This window comes from Pristis pectinata, chromosome 2, assembly GCF_009764475.1.
Source record: "Pristis pectinata isolate sPriPec2 chromosome 2, sPriPec2.1.pri, whole genome shotgun sequence".
In the NCBI taxonomy this organism is placed as follows: domain Eukaryota; kingdom Metazoa; phylum Chordata; class Chondrichthyes; order Rhinopristiformes; family Pristidae; genus Pristis; species Pristis pectinata.
In genome coordinates this window covers 33,542,365-33,556,210 of record NC_067406.1, presented here as the reverse complement: position 1 = coordinate 33,556,210, position 13,846 = coordinate 33,542,365, and the positions used below count along the sequence as shown (strand labels likewise).

Here is a 13,846-nt window from a genome sequence, read left to right as displayed (position 1 = left end):
CAACTGGTCTCTATATAAAGCTCTAGCAATTGTCAAAGCCAAAGTGTATTTTTTGATGGTGAATGCTGCACAATATCACTCCTGTGGGAAATATGCAGGAGATTTCTGGTGACTAGACTCACAAGGGTCTGGAAGTCATTCAGAAGGGCTACCATGCTGCTGTACCAACCCTTCATGGAAAGCTGGTTCACAAAGGTCAGTATTCAGATATCAATAAGCCTCAGATAATATGCTTCATTATATCAGTATTTAGGATATACCACAGGAATTTTTACATTCTCCAAGACAGGTTTTTTGTTGGATTCATAGAGAAATGAATGAATTAAATGACTAGGCAGAGTGATGGTGAAATGATTCATACATAATGTGGAATTATGAGAATCAATGCCTGTGGGGCCCATACCCCAGTGAGTCAATATCTGCAGATCTGTTACCCAATGAGAGTCAATGTCTGTGAAACTGTAACATGGGGAGAGACAATGTGCATGGGAGCCATACCCAGGGAGAGTCAATGTGTATGGGAACCATACCCGGGGAGAGTCACTGCTCATGGGATCCATATTCAGGTCACAGGAAAGTAGTGATATTCCCAGCAGAATGTAATAGGTCTTTGCATGTGAAAATGCCTCTGATGATGGCAGTACTCAGGAAGGAGCAACAAATTCTGGAAAAGGATTGGCTATCAAGCGCTGGCGATCTGTTTTGTAAATTGTAGCTGTGGGGAGCACAATGGAGATTGACTGGAGAGAATGAAGGTGGGCATTGCGGAAACCTGTTCAAACTTTGTGTGTGCAATACAAGAAGGAGTAAGAAGAATTACCTTAAGAAAGGAGTGTTACAGAAGTAGTTGGTTTAATTTACAACACGGTTAGCTTATAATGTGGGTGTTGATGTTGTCCCCGACAGCTGCATTATATCGAGGTTGGATTGTACTTACATAAAGGATCGCTCTCCTCTACCAGCTGACCCCTTCTCACATATTGCTTTTATCTGACTCTTCTGCTGTGTGAAACTGTGCCCCATGTTTCTTCCTCAGGCTTCCCAACAATATAAAATATACATCTTTATTGCTGTCTTGTTTGAGTTGGGTAATGACAACTGTACTCCAATGAATCATCCCATTAGAATCTTGCAAATTAGTGTTTGCTTCTCCTTGATCTGAGGAGTGGTGAATGTATGTGAAAATCATAGAATTGCTAAATAAAATGATTCATACCACATTCTTTGCACTATCATTCAATCTTTACTTGACCCAGACATATCTCCAAACTACTGAATACTTTTTGGTCTGAGAAATTTTGGGGGATGAATTTGATTTCAGCCAAGGCAGTTTGGAAATTGACTGGCTGTAATGAGTTGTATCAGATTCGGAGACGGGAAGGCAAGCAGTGTAATGTTAATAAAACTTGGAGTTAAATTGCCATGACCCCATTCTCTGCTTGGAAATTAATTTGCCTGCTGATAATCCACTGTGAGTGAGGTCCACTCTGTGTAATATAATGTCTTTTTTTGTATAAATCCTTGTGCTTCCTTCATGTTTCTGCATTTTTCATGCTTTAATTTGGTTCTCTTCAGTAAGTCATGTAGCTTCTCAACCTTTTGCCTCATCATCTACATTATTCACACTATATTTATTTTCCAGTGATGTTTGATGTCTCATCTTTATACTTAGGAAGTAATCTCGTCTACAAAACATCTGTCACGTTCCTCATATATATCTAAAAGAGATTTTTTTTATTTGTGTTGCATTGTTCTTCATAATTGTGCTCTCCAGTGGTGAGTTAACGAACGATAACATTTCTATTGATTACACGTCACATGGACTGCTGGAGAGAGGTTAATAGCATTATTATCAAAAATACCTTACTGTTATTATTCATTGTTGTGAATGAAATCAAAACAATTCCAAAGATTCTTTTAGTTGATCATGAATTGCAAAAGAAAGAAATGCTTTAGTTTTTACTTCACATTCTGAAGAGCCACACCTGGCTATGAAATTTTTGCATCCCATACCTCTTTGTTGAATGATTAGCAGATCAATTTTTCAATGTAACAAATAATCATTTTTTTCATTACCAATTAAAATTGTGAATAGGTTGATGAAATTTTCACACTTGGTTCATTTACCTTGATGTCTGTTTGCGTTTAGCAATGACACATTTTCAACATCAATGAAGATCATGTTAAATTACAAATAAGTAACCAACCATTATGTGAGAGGAGTCAATGATGCTGTGTGTTAAAAAGAACAGATATAATCAGATTTTTAGGCACAGACTGTCAGTAAGTTCATGAAACTAATATGCAAAATCTATTAACTAAAATTCCATTGAAACAAATGACTTGGAATTAAGTGACAGAAAGAAATCTGAAAATACAGGAAGAAGAGAACTAACATTCATAATTATAAAATGAGATCAGTAATTATAAACTAAGAAATTAGCATTTGGGTTTTCAGATGTGCCCTTTCATGCATTTCATCCAACTCATTTAATCTTCTGATTTTTCCAGTTCAATGGTAACATGAATCAAATTTAACTACAGAAGATCCTGTAAGCTCGGACTGACTTCCTCAAGTGATCAGAATCAGCCTAGATATTGACCAACTGTTATCTAAAAAAATATTTACCCACTGTATGATGCAGTAACAACTTCAGTTAGGAATTGCTCCAGCTCATTCTTAACGGCATGCAGAGTGTCTGCACCCACCACACAAGTTTGAGCTATATTCCAAATGTTTTTATTATCTGGGAAAAGACAAAGTTGTCAACTGGGTCTCAGTTGGAAACACCAAGGTTGTCAGTTCAAGCCACAAAAAATACAGATACTGCAACACCATACCAGAAGAATGATATACTTTTGAAGGTGTCATCTTCATGTGAAACTTTAAAGCAAGGCCCTAGCTAGTTGCTCAGATGATGAAAGAGCCCATGGCACTATTTTATCCTGGCCAATATTTATCCCTTAATCAACATCTGAAAAAAATATGTATAGTGTTTTGGTCATCAACACATTGCTGTTTGTGGGATCTTGTTCTGCATGAATGAGTAACTATGCCAGAAATACTTCATTGGCTGTAAAGGTATATGTTGTTCTGAAGTTGTAAGAGGTGCTAGAAAACTGCAAGTCTTTCTAAGCTGCTGAGCATCCAGTCTATTTCTATAACTAATTGATACTTTTGTCTCCCTCATTCTCTCCTGTCTGTTATTTGAACAATCTATCAGTAGATCTATCCAGAGTCCCCACCTTTACTTATTCTATCAATCTCTATTATTTGTCCTCGAAGTGTATCATTTTTACCTGAATCTTCAAAAATGCTTATTTGTGATGTATTTAATGAACTCTTTGCAACTTTTGATTTCACAGTACGTGCAGTAGAGTTCATGTCAATACATTTCTTGCACCGGGATTAATGTAGCTCAAGGGGCTGAAGAAGTTTGTTTGATCATGCTTGCTGAGAGTCATCGGGCTTGTAGAATGAAAGAGGAAGGTGGGGCGCCAAGAAGCAAAGTGCCACTTCCTTGAAGCTAATGGCAAATCAACACAATTCAGATAGGAATGTTTAAGTATTGCATTTGAATGCACAATTGCCTGCTGCCTGAAGTTACCGCAGTATTTATTCAAGGCTAATGCTAAAAGTTAAAATGACCACAAACTAGTTCATAAACTGGAGACCATTTTGGAGATCAGATTGAAGCAGTGTGTAACAATGCAGAACTTATTTATCTTCATCAGGAGAAGTGATGAGATATCTATTAACAGAAAAAATAGTAAAGCTTTGGGCTTCAGTCTCATCTAGATACCTGAGCAGCTGCTCCTGGGATAGTGTAACTGAGTATGATTATTTAGAAGATAATGGGACTCTTCACCATTTGGTGGGCTATCACTCAGTCTTGCATTACCGTTTAGTTAAGATAACTTGACACATAAAAATAAACAGCCAGAATTAAGAAAGATCATCATTTAAAATTTGGAATTTCTTCATTTAATAAAAAAAGAATTGCAAAAATGACAAACAAATAGAAATGATTAAAAATGGAAGTATATAAGCAGACCAATTTGTTTTACAGGAGTTTATTTCTTTATATTCAACATGATGAAGCATGAAGATGTAGAAGAGACAACAGTTTACCTAATGCACAATGGAAATGCCATCATTACCATGTACAGGTATGAAACCAAACCTCACCATTCCAATTAATTTTAATAATCTATTTTTAAACCAAATTTTGTACATATTCCAGGTCATCTGTGGGACTATCTGTATGAGGTAAGGAAGCAAAGGGTGGAAATAAAAGGATCTCGTTCTGGTTGGTTACCGGTTACTAGTGGTGTGCCGCAGGGGTCGGTGTTGGGGCCTCTCCTTTTTACCTTGTACATCAATGATTTGGATGATGGAATAAATGGTTGTGTGGCTAAGTTTGCGGATGACACCAAGATAAGTGGAGGAGTAGGGAGCATAGAGGAAATAGAAAGAATGCAGAGGGACCTAGACAGTTTAGGAGAATGGGCAAGGAAATGGCAGATGAGATTCAATGTTGAGAAATGTGCAGTTGTACACTTTGGAAGTAGAAATAAGTGGGTAGATTATTATCTAGAAGGAGAGAAGATTGATAGTGCGGTAGTACAAAGGGACTTGGGGGTACTCATACAAGATACCTTAAAAGTTAACCACCAGGTTGGATCGGTGGTTAAGAAAGAAAATGCTATGTTGGCATTCATCTCGAGAGGTATAGTGTATAAAAGTAAGGAAGTGTTGATGAGGCTCTACGGGGCGCTAGTGAGGCCTCATTTGGAATACTGTGCGCAGTTTTGGGCCCCGCATCTTAGGAAGGATGTGCTGACGTTGGAGAGGGTTCAGAGGAGATTTACGAGAATGATTCCAGGAATGAAAGGGCTTAAGTACGATGAGCGTTTGTCGGCTCTTGGACTGTACTCGCTGGAGTACAGAAGGATGAGAGGGGACCTCGTAGCGACATTTAAAATGTTGACAGGTAAGGATAGAGTAGATGTGGCTAGGCTGTTTCCCTTGGTGGGCGTGTCCAGGACCAGAGGGCACAATCTTAGAATTAGAGGGTACAGTTTCAAGACAGAGATGAGGAGAAGTTTCTTTACCCAGAGGGTGGTGAAATTGTGGAACTCCTTGCCACGCACAGCAGTGGAGGCCAGATCAGTGGGGGTATTCAAGGAGGAGATAGACAGATATCTAAATAGTCAGGGTATCAAGGGATATGGGGATAAGGCTGGCAAATGGGATTAGAATATATATTTTTTTCTTTTTTTCCCACCCCATTTCTTTTTCCCTTTTCCTTGGAGCAGACTCGATGGGCCGAATGGCCTGCTTCTGCTCCCTTATCTTGTGATCTTGTGATCTTGTGATTGCTGATAAATTGAACCCCACAAATTGTAGATAAATGTATAACTGCATCTTTATTCTGTAGGGCTAAAAGTAATGCTTACCTGGAGAAAATAGGTCATTGCATTCCCCCAGAATATTCAGAAATCTGCAGTGGGGGAGGGCTAAACTATTCTAAATAAGTGTCACATTGTTTTTTTTCTTTTGTACATGTTTGCTGCTTTCCTTAAATTGAAATATCTCATTAAAATTTTATTTTCCCACTTACGTGCTATTAAGTATCTCTCATTCCATCTTACTGGAATTCAGTAATCTCTTTGATGTTACCATTGTAAATAGTGCAGAAAACATCCATAGATCATCATGAGGAAAGGCTACATAATATTTAGAATGCAATATTCACATCTGCTTAGCATTGCAAATGCTTTTGTTTATTTTTTCTATCTTTAGACAGTTCTGTAATATCTAGATCTACAGTATACAGCACATAACATCAGTTTTAGAACATAGAACATTACAGCACAGTACAAGCCCTTCGGCCCACAATGTTGTGCCAACATGTTATCCTGCTCTGAGATCTATCTAACCCTTCCCTCGCACATAGCCTTCCATTTTTCTGTCATTCATGTGACTATCTAAGAGTCTGTTAGATGTCCCTGATGTATCTGCCCCCACAACCTCTGCCAGCAGTGCGTTCCACACACCCACTACTCTCTGTGTAAGGAACTAACTTCTGAAATCCCCCTTATACCTTCCTCCAATCTCCTTAAAATTAAACCCCCTCGTGTGAGCAATTTTCACCCTGGGAAAAAGTCTCTGACTGTCCACTCGATCTATGCCTCTTATCATCTTGTACACCACGATCAAGTCACCTCTCATCCTCCTTCTCTCCAAAGGGAAAAGCCCTAGCTCATTCAACCTACCCTTTATTATGTCAGTTTTGTTTGGTTTATTATAAAACACACTTGAAAAATGGAAATTCAATCGGCTACTGAAGTTGGAATAAGTTAAGAAATGGCATGCGATATGATCAGCAAGCCAACAATCACTGATATCAGGTGAATATCCAGATACAAATATTATCTTAGATACACATTTCAAATAGTTGGGGCATCTGAATTTTTTTTCTTCCTTAACATTAAACTCTATTTGATATTTGCGAGCATAGACTTTATCCTTTATCCCCATGCATTGCCTTGAGTAATGCATTATATCATGATCCTTCTTACAGGTGTGTCAGAGTGACTGTCAATGTCCGTGTAGGAAGTAATGGGAATCGAAATAGGATACGTATGATAATGTGACATTTAAAGATCACTCTCTTGATGGCAGATCAAAAGTAAATTTAGTAAACTTAAAAGGAATTGAAATCAAAAGGAACAAACTGCTTCACATTTGCCTTCATATTTAATGCTCTTGTGCAAATATAAAATGTAACTTTCTATATAAAAATTAAGTGTGTTTATTGCATTTTAAACATGATTCATTACCCTATCCATACAGCTTAGCAATAGATTATTTTGCCTTGTTGTCATACTTGGAACATTTATTGACATTGTGGAATGTGTATGGTCAGAATTACAAATATACATTTCTAGAATGGTCAATTCTGTATGTCCATAACTGTTCCATCCTGCCAATAGTGCTCAAAATCCACTGCTCAGAATAAATAAGATGAGTGTAGATATTCTCTGACATTGCTGAGTTTCAGATCTGCCTTGAGTGAACTTGATAGAATTGAAACATTCAGGTTTATCTATGAGAGTCCATAGGTCTCAGCTTCTTTAGGAAATATATTGAATAACACTTATTATCATAGAATCATAGAACAGTACAGCACAATACAGGCCCTTCAGCCCACAATGTTGTGCCGACCTTTAAATCTCGCCTAAGACTATCTAACCCCTTCCTCCCACATATCCCCCTATTTTAAATTCCTCCATATGTTATCTAACAATCTCTTGAATTTGACCAATGTACCTGCCTCCACCACCGCCCCAGACAGTGCATTTCATGCACCAACCACTCTCTGGGTAAAAAACCTTCCTCTGATATCTCCCTTGAACTTCCCACCCATTACTTTAAGGCCATACCCTCTTGTATTGAGCATTGGTGCCCTGGGAAAGAGGCGCTGGCTGTCTACCCTATCTATTCCTCTTAATATTTTGTATACTTCTATCATGTCTCCCCTCATCCTCTTTCTCTCCAAAGAATAAAACTCTAGCTTCCTTAGTCTCTCCTCATAATGCATACTCTCTAAACCAGGCAGCATCCTGGTAAATCTCCTCTGCACCCTTTCCAACGCTTCCACATCCTTTCTATAATGAGGCGACCAGAACTGGACACAGTATCTAACCAGAGTTTGGCAGAGCTACATCATTACCTCACGGCTCTTAAACTCGATCCCACGACTTATGAAAGTTAGCATCCCATAAGCTTTCTTAACTACCCTATCCACCTGTGAGACAACTTTCAGTAATCTGTGGATATGAACCCCCAGATCCCTCTGTTCCTCCACACTACCCAGAATCCTGCCATTAACTTTGTACTCCGCCTCGGAGTTTGTCCTTCCAAAGTGTACCACTTTACACTTCTCTGGATTGAACTCCATCTGCCACTTCTCAGCCCAGCTCTGCATCCTATCAATATCCCTCTGTAAGCTTCGACAGCCCTCCACACTATCCACAACACCACTGACCTTTGTGTCATCTGCAAACTTGCTAACCCACCCTTCTACCCCCTCATCCAAGTCATTAATAAAAATCACGAAAAGTAGATGTCCTAGAAATGATCCTTGTGGGACACCGCTAGTCACAGCCCTCCAATCCGAATGCACTCCCTCTACCACTACCCTCTGCTTTCGACATGCAAGCCAATTTTGAATCCATACGGCCAAGCTTCCCTTGATCCCATACCCTCTGACCTTCTGAAGAAGCCTACCATGTGGAACCTTGTCAAATGCCTTACTAAAATCCATGAAGACCACATTTACTGCACAACCCTCATCAATCTCCTCAAAGAATCCTATCAGGCTTGTGAGACATGATCTGCCCTTCACAAAGCCATGCTGACTGTCCCCGATCAGACCATGATTCTCTAAATGCCCATAGATCCTATCTTTAAGAATCCTTGCCCACCACAAATGTAAGGCTCTCTGGTCGACAAATCACTGGACTATCCCTACTACCTTTATTGAATAAGGGGACAACATTTGCCACCCTCCAATCCTCCGGTACTATTCCCGTGGACAACAAGGACTCAAAGATCCTAGCCAAAGGCTCAACAATCTCCTCCCTCACTTTGCAGAGCAGCCTGGGGAATATTCTGTCAGGCCCCGGGGACTTATCTGTCCTAATATTTTCTATCAGCTCCAACACATCCTCTCTCTTGATATCTACATGCTCTAGAACATTAACCTTACCAACACTGTCCTCAGCGTCATCAAGGCCCCTCTCCTTGGTGAATACTGAAGAGAAGTATTCATTGAGAACCTCACCCACTTCCACAGCTTCCAGGCACATCTCCCCACCTTGTCTCTCATCGGTCCTACCTTTACTCTCGTCATCCTTCTGCTCTTCACATGAGTGAAAAAAGCCTTGGAATTTACCTTAACCCTACTTGCTAGGGCCATTTCATGTCCCCTTCTTGCTCTCCTCAGCCCCTTCTTAAGTTCCTTCCTTGCTACCCTATATTCTTCATGAGCCCTATCTGATCCTTGCTGCCTACACCTTATGTATGCTGCCTTCTTCCTCCTAACTAGTTGTTCCACCTCTCTTGTCACCCATGGTTCCTTCACCCTGCCATTCTTTCTCTGCCTCACCGGGACAAATTTATCCCGAACATCCTGCAAGAGATCCCTGAACAACGACCACATCTCCATAGTACATTTCCCTTCAAAAATGTCATCCCAATTTACACTCGCAAATTCTAGCCTTATAGCCTCATAATTTGCCCTTCCCCAATTAAATACCTTCCTGTCCTCTTTGCTCCAATCCTTGTCCATGGCAATGCTAAAGGTTAGGGAGCGTTGGTCACTGTCCCCCATATGCTCACCTGTTGTGAGATCTGTCACCTGACCTGGTTCATTACCTAATACTAGATCTAATATGGTCTTCCCTCCAGTCGGCCTGTCAACATACTGTGACAGGAATCCGTCCTGGACACTCTTAACAAACTCTGCCCATCTAAACCTTTGTTACTAAGCAGGTGCCAATCAATATTTGGGAAGTTGAAGTCTCCCTTGATAACAAACCTGTTACTTTTGCACCTTTCCAAAATCTGCCTCCCAATCTGCTTCTCAGTATCCCTGCTGCTACCGGGGGGCCTATAGAATACTCCCAGTAGAGTAACAGTGCCTTTCTTGTTCCTAACTTGCACCCATACTGACTCTAGAGAGGATCCTTCTACATTATCCACCCTTTCTGCAGCTGTAATAGTATCCCTGACCAGTAAAGCCACACCCCTCCTCCTCTTCTTCCCCCCCCCCCCCCATCCCTTTTAAAACACTGAAATCCAGGAATATTCAATATCCATTCCTGCCCTGGTGACAGCCAAGTCCCTGCAAAAGCCACAATATCATAGTCCCATGTACTTATCCAAGCTCTCAGTTCATCACCCTTATTCCTGATACTTCTTGCATTTAAGTAAATGCACTTTAGTCCATCCACCTTTCTACTTTTATACCCTATACTCTGCTTCTCCTTCCTCAAAGCTTCTCTATATGTTAGATCTGACTTTACCCCGTGCACTTCTTCCACTGACCTACCCCTCCGGTTCCCATCCCCCTCACAAACTAGTTTAAACCCTCCCGAACCACATAGCAAACCTGCCTGCAAGGATATTGGCCCCTCTCGGGTTCAGGTGTAACCCATCCACTCTGTACAGGTCCCACCTTCCCCAGAAGAGATCCCAATGATCCAAAAATCTAAAACCTTGCCCCCTGCACCAACTCCTCTGCCATGCATTCATCTGCCATCTCCTCCTATTCTTACCTTCCTTATCAAGGGGCACTGGTAGCAAATCCTGAGATTGCTACCCTTGGGGTCCTGTTCTTCAGCCTTCTGCCTAGCTCCCTAAACTCGCTCTGCAGGACCTCATCCCCCTTTCTACCTATGTCGTTGGTACCAACATGTACCACGACTTCTGGCTGCTTCCCCTCCCGCTCAAGAATGCTGTGGACCTGATCAGAGACGTCCTGGACCCTGGCACCTGCAAGGCAACATACCATCTGGGATTCTCGCTCATGTCCACAGAACCTCCTGTCTGTTCCCCTGACAATCGAGTCCCCTATCACTATTGCACTCCTCTTCATCTCCCTTCCCCTCTGAGCAGCAGGACCAGTCCCAGTGCCAGAGACCTGGCTGCTGCCGCTTGATCCCTGTAGGTCATCCCCCTCAACAGTATCCAAAGGGGAAAACCTGTTATTGAGGGGAACAGACTCTGGGGTCCTCTGCACTGTCTGCCTGTTCCCTTTCTTCTTCTCTCCCCTGAAAGTCACCCATGTATCTGCCTCCTGGACCCTAGAAGTACCTGCTCTAATGGGGGTGACTGCCTCCTGATGCACAGCATCTACACATCTCTCTCCCTCCCTGATGCTCCTCAGTGTTTGAAGCTGTGACTCCAGCTCATTAATTCTGAACCAAAGTTCCTCCAGCCTCAAGCACTTACTGCAGATGTGTTCACCGTGCACCACAGCAGGGTCCACTAGCTCCCACATCATGCAGCTGCAGCACATCACCATGTCCTCCATCTAAACTACTTTTTCCCTACCTAGCTGTAGTCTACTTAAAAGTTAGAACAATAACAGTTAAACCTTACCCTTACTTACCAGCTACTCACCAGTGCTGTTGCAGATGGCCTCTGCCTCTTGCTGCCGAAGAGAATAATAGATAATTGGATCTCACATCGCCCTGTTACCATCTAAGCCCATTGAGCCAACACCCAATCACTCTGCTCCTTCTCACTCCGCTGCCTGCTCCGAAAGCTGCCCGCCGGTTACGTCGGTCTTCTTTTCAAACTGCTCTCGTGCTATCCGTTTAAGTCACATGCCTGCGCAGTCTTGCCCCACTATTCCCAATTAGAAAAGAAACGTAGCTACTCCAAAGTCCGAAGTTCGCTGAAACAACCTGGTACAGGCTTCTGTTGACCTGTCAGAAGAAATATGAATAATAATTCTAGAATAATTACAAAATAATAGATATATACATGGCATTGTTTAGAGACAACAAGGCCCCTAATTAACCACACAGGTAATGCCACGATCTGCTCATTTTATTTATTTAGCCCTCTGTTTAAATATATCAAATTGCATTAGAACAATACTTAATTGAGGAAAGCATTTAATCAAGGCTTCCAATAATCACAGAGAATTATTACATTGAAATATTTTGCAGAATATACAGGCTCTCAATGTGTATCATAATTGCCTTTGTCCATCATTCAGATCATAACTGTATTTGTACAATAGTCTGAACATAGCATATTCCTTCTCTTTCAATGGTGATTTAGTAAAGTGTAAATTTAGGTACACATTCTGAACTTCAGATTTTCTTACCCTATTTTCTAACAACCTCAGATCTTTTGAAAATTGTTTCATGTTCCATTTTATATCAATACGACTTCAGCTAAATGGCACACATATGCCCTTTTTATTGATTTTTGAATGTTAATTTAATTAACAATTTCCAGTTGCAGAAGCACTATCTGAAAACTAATACTTTTATATTCAAGGTTAATAAAATATTCAGTAAACAGAAAAAAAAACCCTGTGGTTTGAGGAGCTCTAGCATTGCAGAAGGATTTAACTAATCTTTTTCCATGCACTATATTTAACTTCCTTAAATCCTGGCACACTTAAGTAATACTATTCCCATAATTTGAGAAGATCCTCAAGCTTCTTTTCGCACTTCCAGATTTTAAAAAAAAGATTGTTTGATTTGTTTTCTAATTTTAAAAGCCCCACCATTTTCTCTTTCTTTCTATTTTGCAACCTGCTGTATTATGCTTTTTTTCTGTTTACATGACACTCCTGTAGTCAGTGCACTTTGAAAAGAGTTATTCCAGATACTGGTCAAACAAGGCTAGTTAAACTAACGGCTGTCAGAAATGTTGTCTGCTTTGAATTGCTTGGACCAAGGAGAGAGAGAGCTTCACCACACTGCCAATTACAACAAGCCTTTCCATGGGAATGATTTTTTACTGTTGGGGCTCCATTACTTTTCCTTTCTCCCTTCATTTAGTCCAAAATCTTGCTTTACCTATGCAATCCACTTCCTGTTCTGAGGAACGTTAGCCTACAACCAAAATCTAGGCTGACATTCCAGTGCAGTAATGATGGAATTCTGTGTTAGTGGAGGAGCTGTCCATAGCAGGGCCCCTTTCAGATGGGTGTCAAAGCTCTGATTCCACTATATCCAAGGTGAGTAGTGGAATTCTCCCTCATGTCCCAGCAAATATTTATGCTTCAAACACATCACTATGTCAAGTTACCTGGTCATTTTCACACTTCTGTACTTAGAACCAGACAGTACAGAAAGAGCTTTACATTAACAAAGGTGGTAAAGTATTTTAGGAGGTCATGAGGGATGCTCTGATAGTACATTATTTCTTCTGTATATTGTAAATTTTGCTCCATTACCAGACTCCTGTTCACCTCCAAACTGCTTGAATATGCTATTGCGAATTCATGGTACAGATTTGGTGACCCTGATACCGTCTTCCGTTTAATTTGTCTTGACCTCCCACAGCTTTTGAAATGGAACGGTATCTCCTAATTTTGGTATAACATTGTGGTCTCAAATCCATGCATGCCTAACATTTCCAAGTCAGTCAACTAAAGGAGTTTTTGTTCAGGATTATTCAAATGGCTTTGTCATTTGAACAGATGATAAGGTTGGCAAGGTGGTCTTCTTAAGTAAATTATAACGTTGTTGATACATTATTTGTTCCTTTCAGTTCTGAATCCAAAGGCAAACATGATACTGCAGGAAACAGTGGAGTTCTTAAGCTCGATACAGGAGATGAAGTGTGGCTACGAATGGGGAATGGAGCACTGCATGGAGACCACCAAAGATACTGCACATTTTCTGGTTTCCTCCTCTTTGAGAGTATCTAAAAACCTTGATTATTAATGTTGTTCCTTAATAATATACTCAGAATATAATAAAGAAATTCTGAACCTGTTGCTATGCTATGGCCCACTCAGAGAGGGAAGAGTTGCTTCATTTCTTCCTTCTGTGTTTGGCCTTGCAGCAAGTGTTTTTAGTATTTTTGTTCAAATCCTCTCTTATCCCGTGGGCACTGGTACTAGAAAATTTGTGTCTGGTCTACTTACTTCATGCTGGCAAAAATTTTCTTTTACATTTCGATTCAAAATTTTCCCTTCTGGAGCAGACAAGAAGCAATTTAAAAGAATATGTGCAGTTAAGGCATGCTTGAAGGTGGCCTTACATAATAGCTCAGTCTGTGAGCTGTTTTTTGCAATGATTTGTA

At 40.6% G+C, this 13,846-nt stretch overlaps 1 protein-coding gene across 1 annotated transcript in view; it reads left to right on the top strand.

Annotated features, from left to right (window-relative positions):
* LOC127580561 (complement C1q tumor necrosis factor-related protein 3-like) overlaps positions 1-13,469 on the top strand; it is a 31,207-nt gene extending 17,738 nt beyond the window's left edge. Inside the window, exons 5-6 of the mRNA XM_052034150.1 lie at positions 4,071-4,170; positions 13,310-13,469. Of these exons, the coding sequence (XP_051890110.1) occupies positions 4,071-4,170; positions 13,310-13,469 (260 nt within the window). The remainder of the gene's footprint in view (positions 1-4,070; positions 4,171-13,309) is intronic.
* Positions 13,470-13,846: the final 377 nt, after the last annotated feature.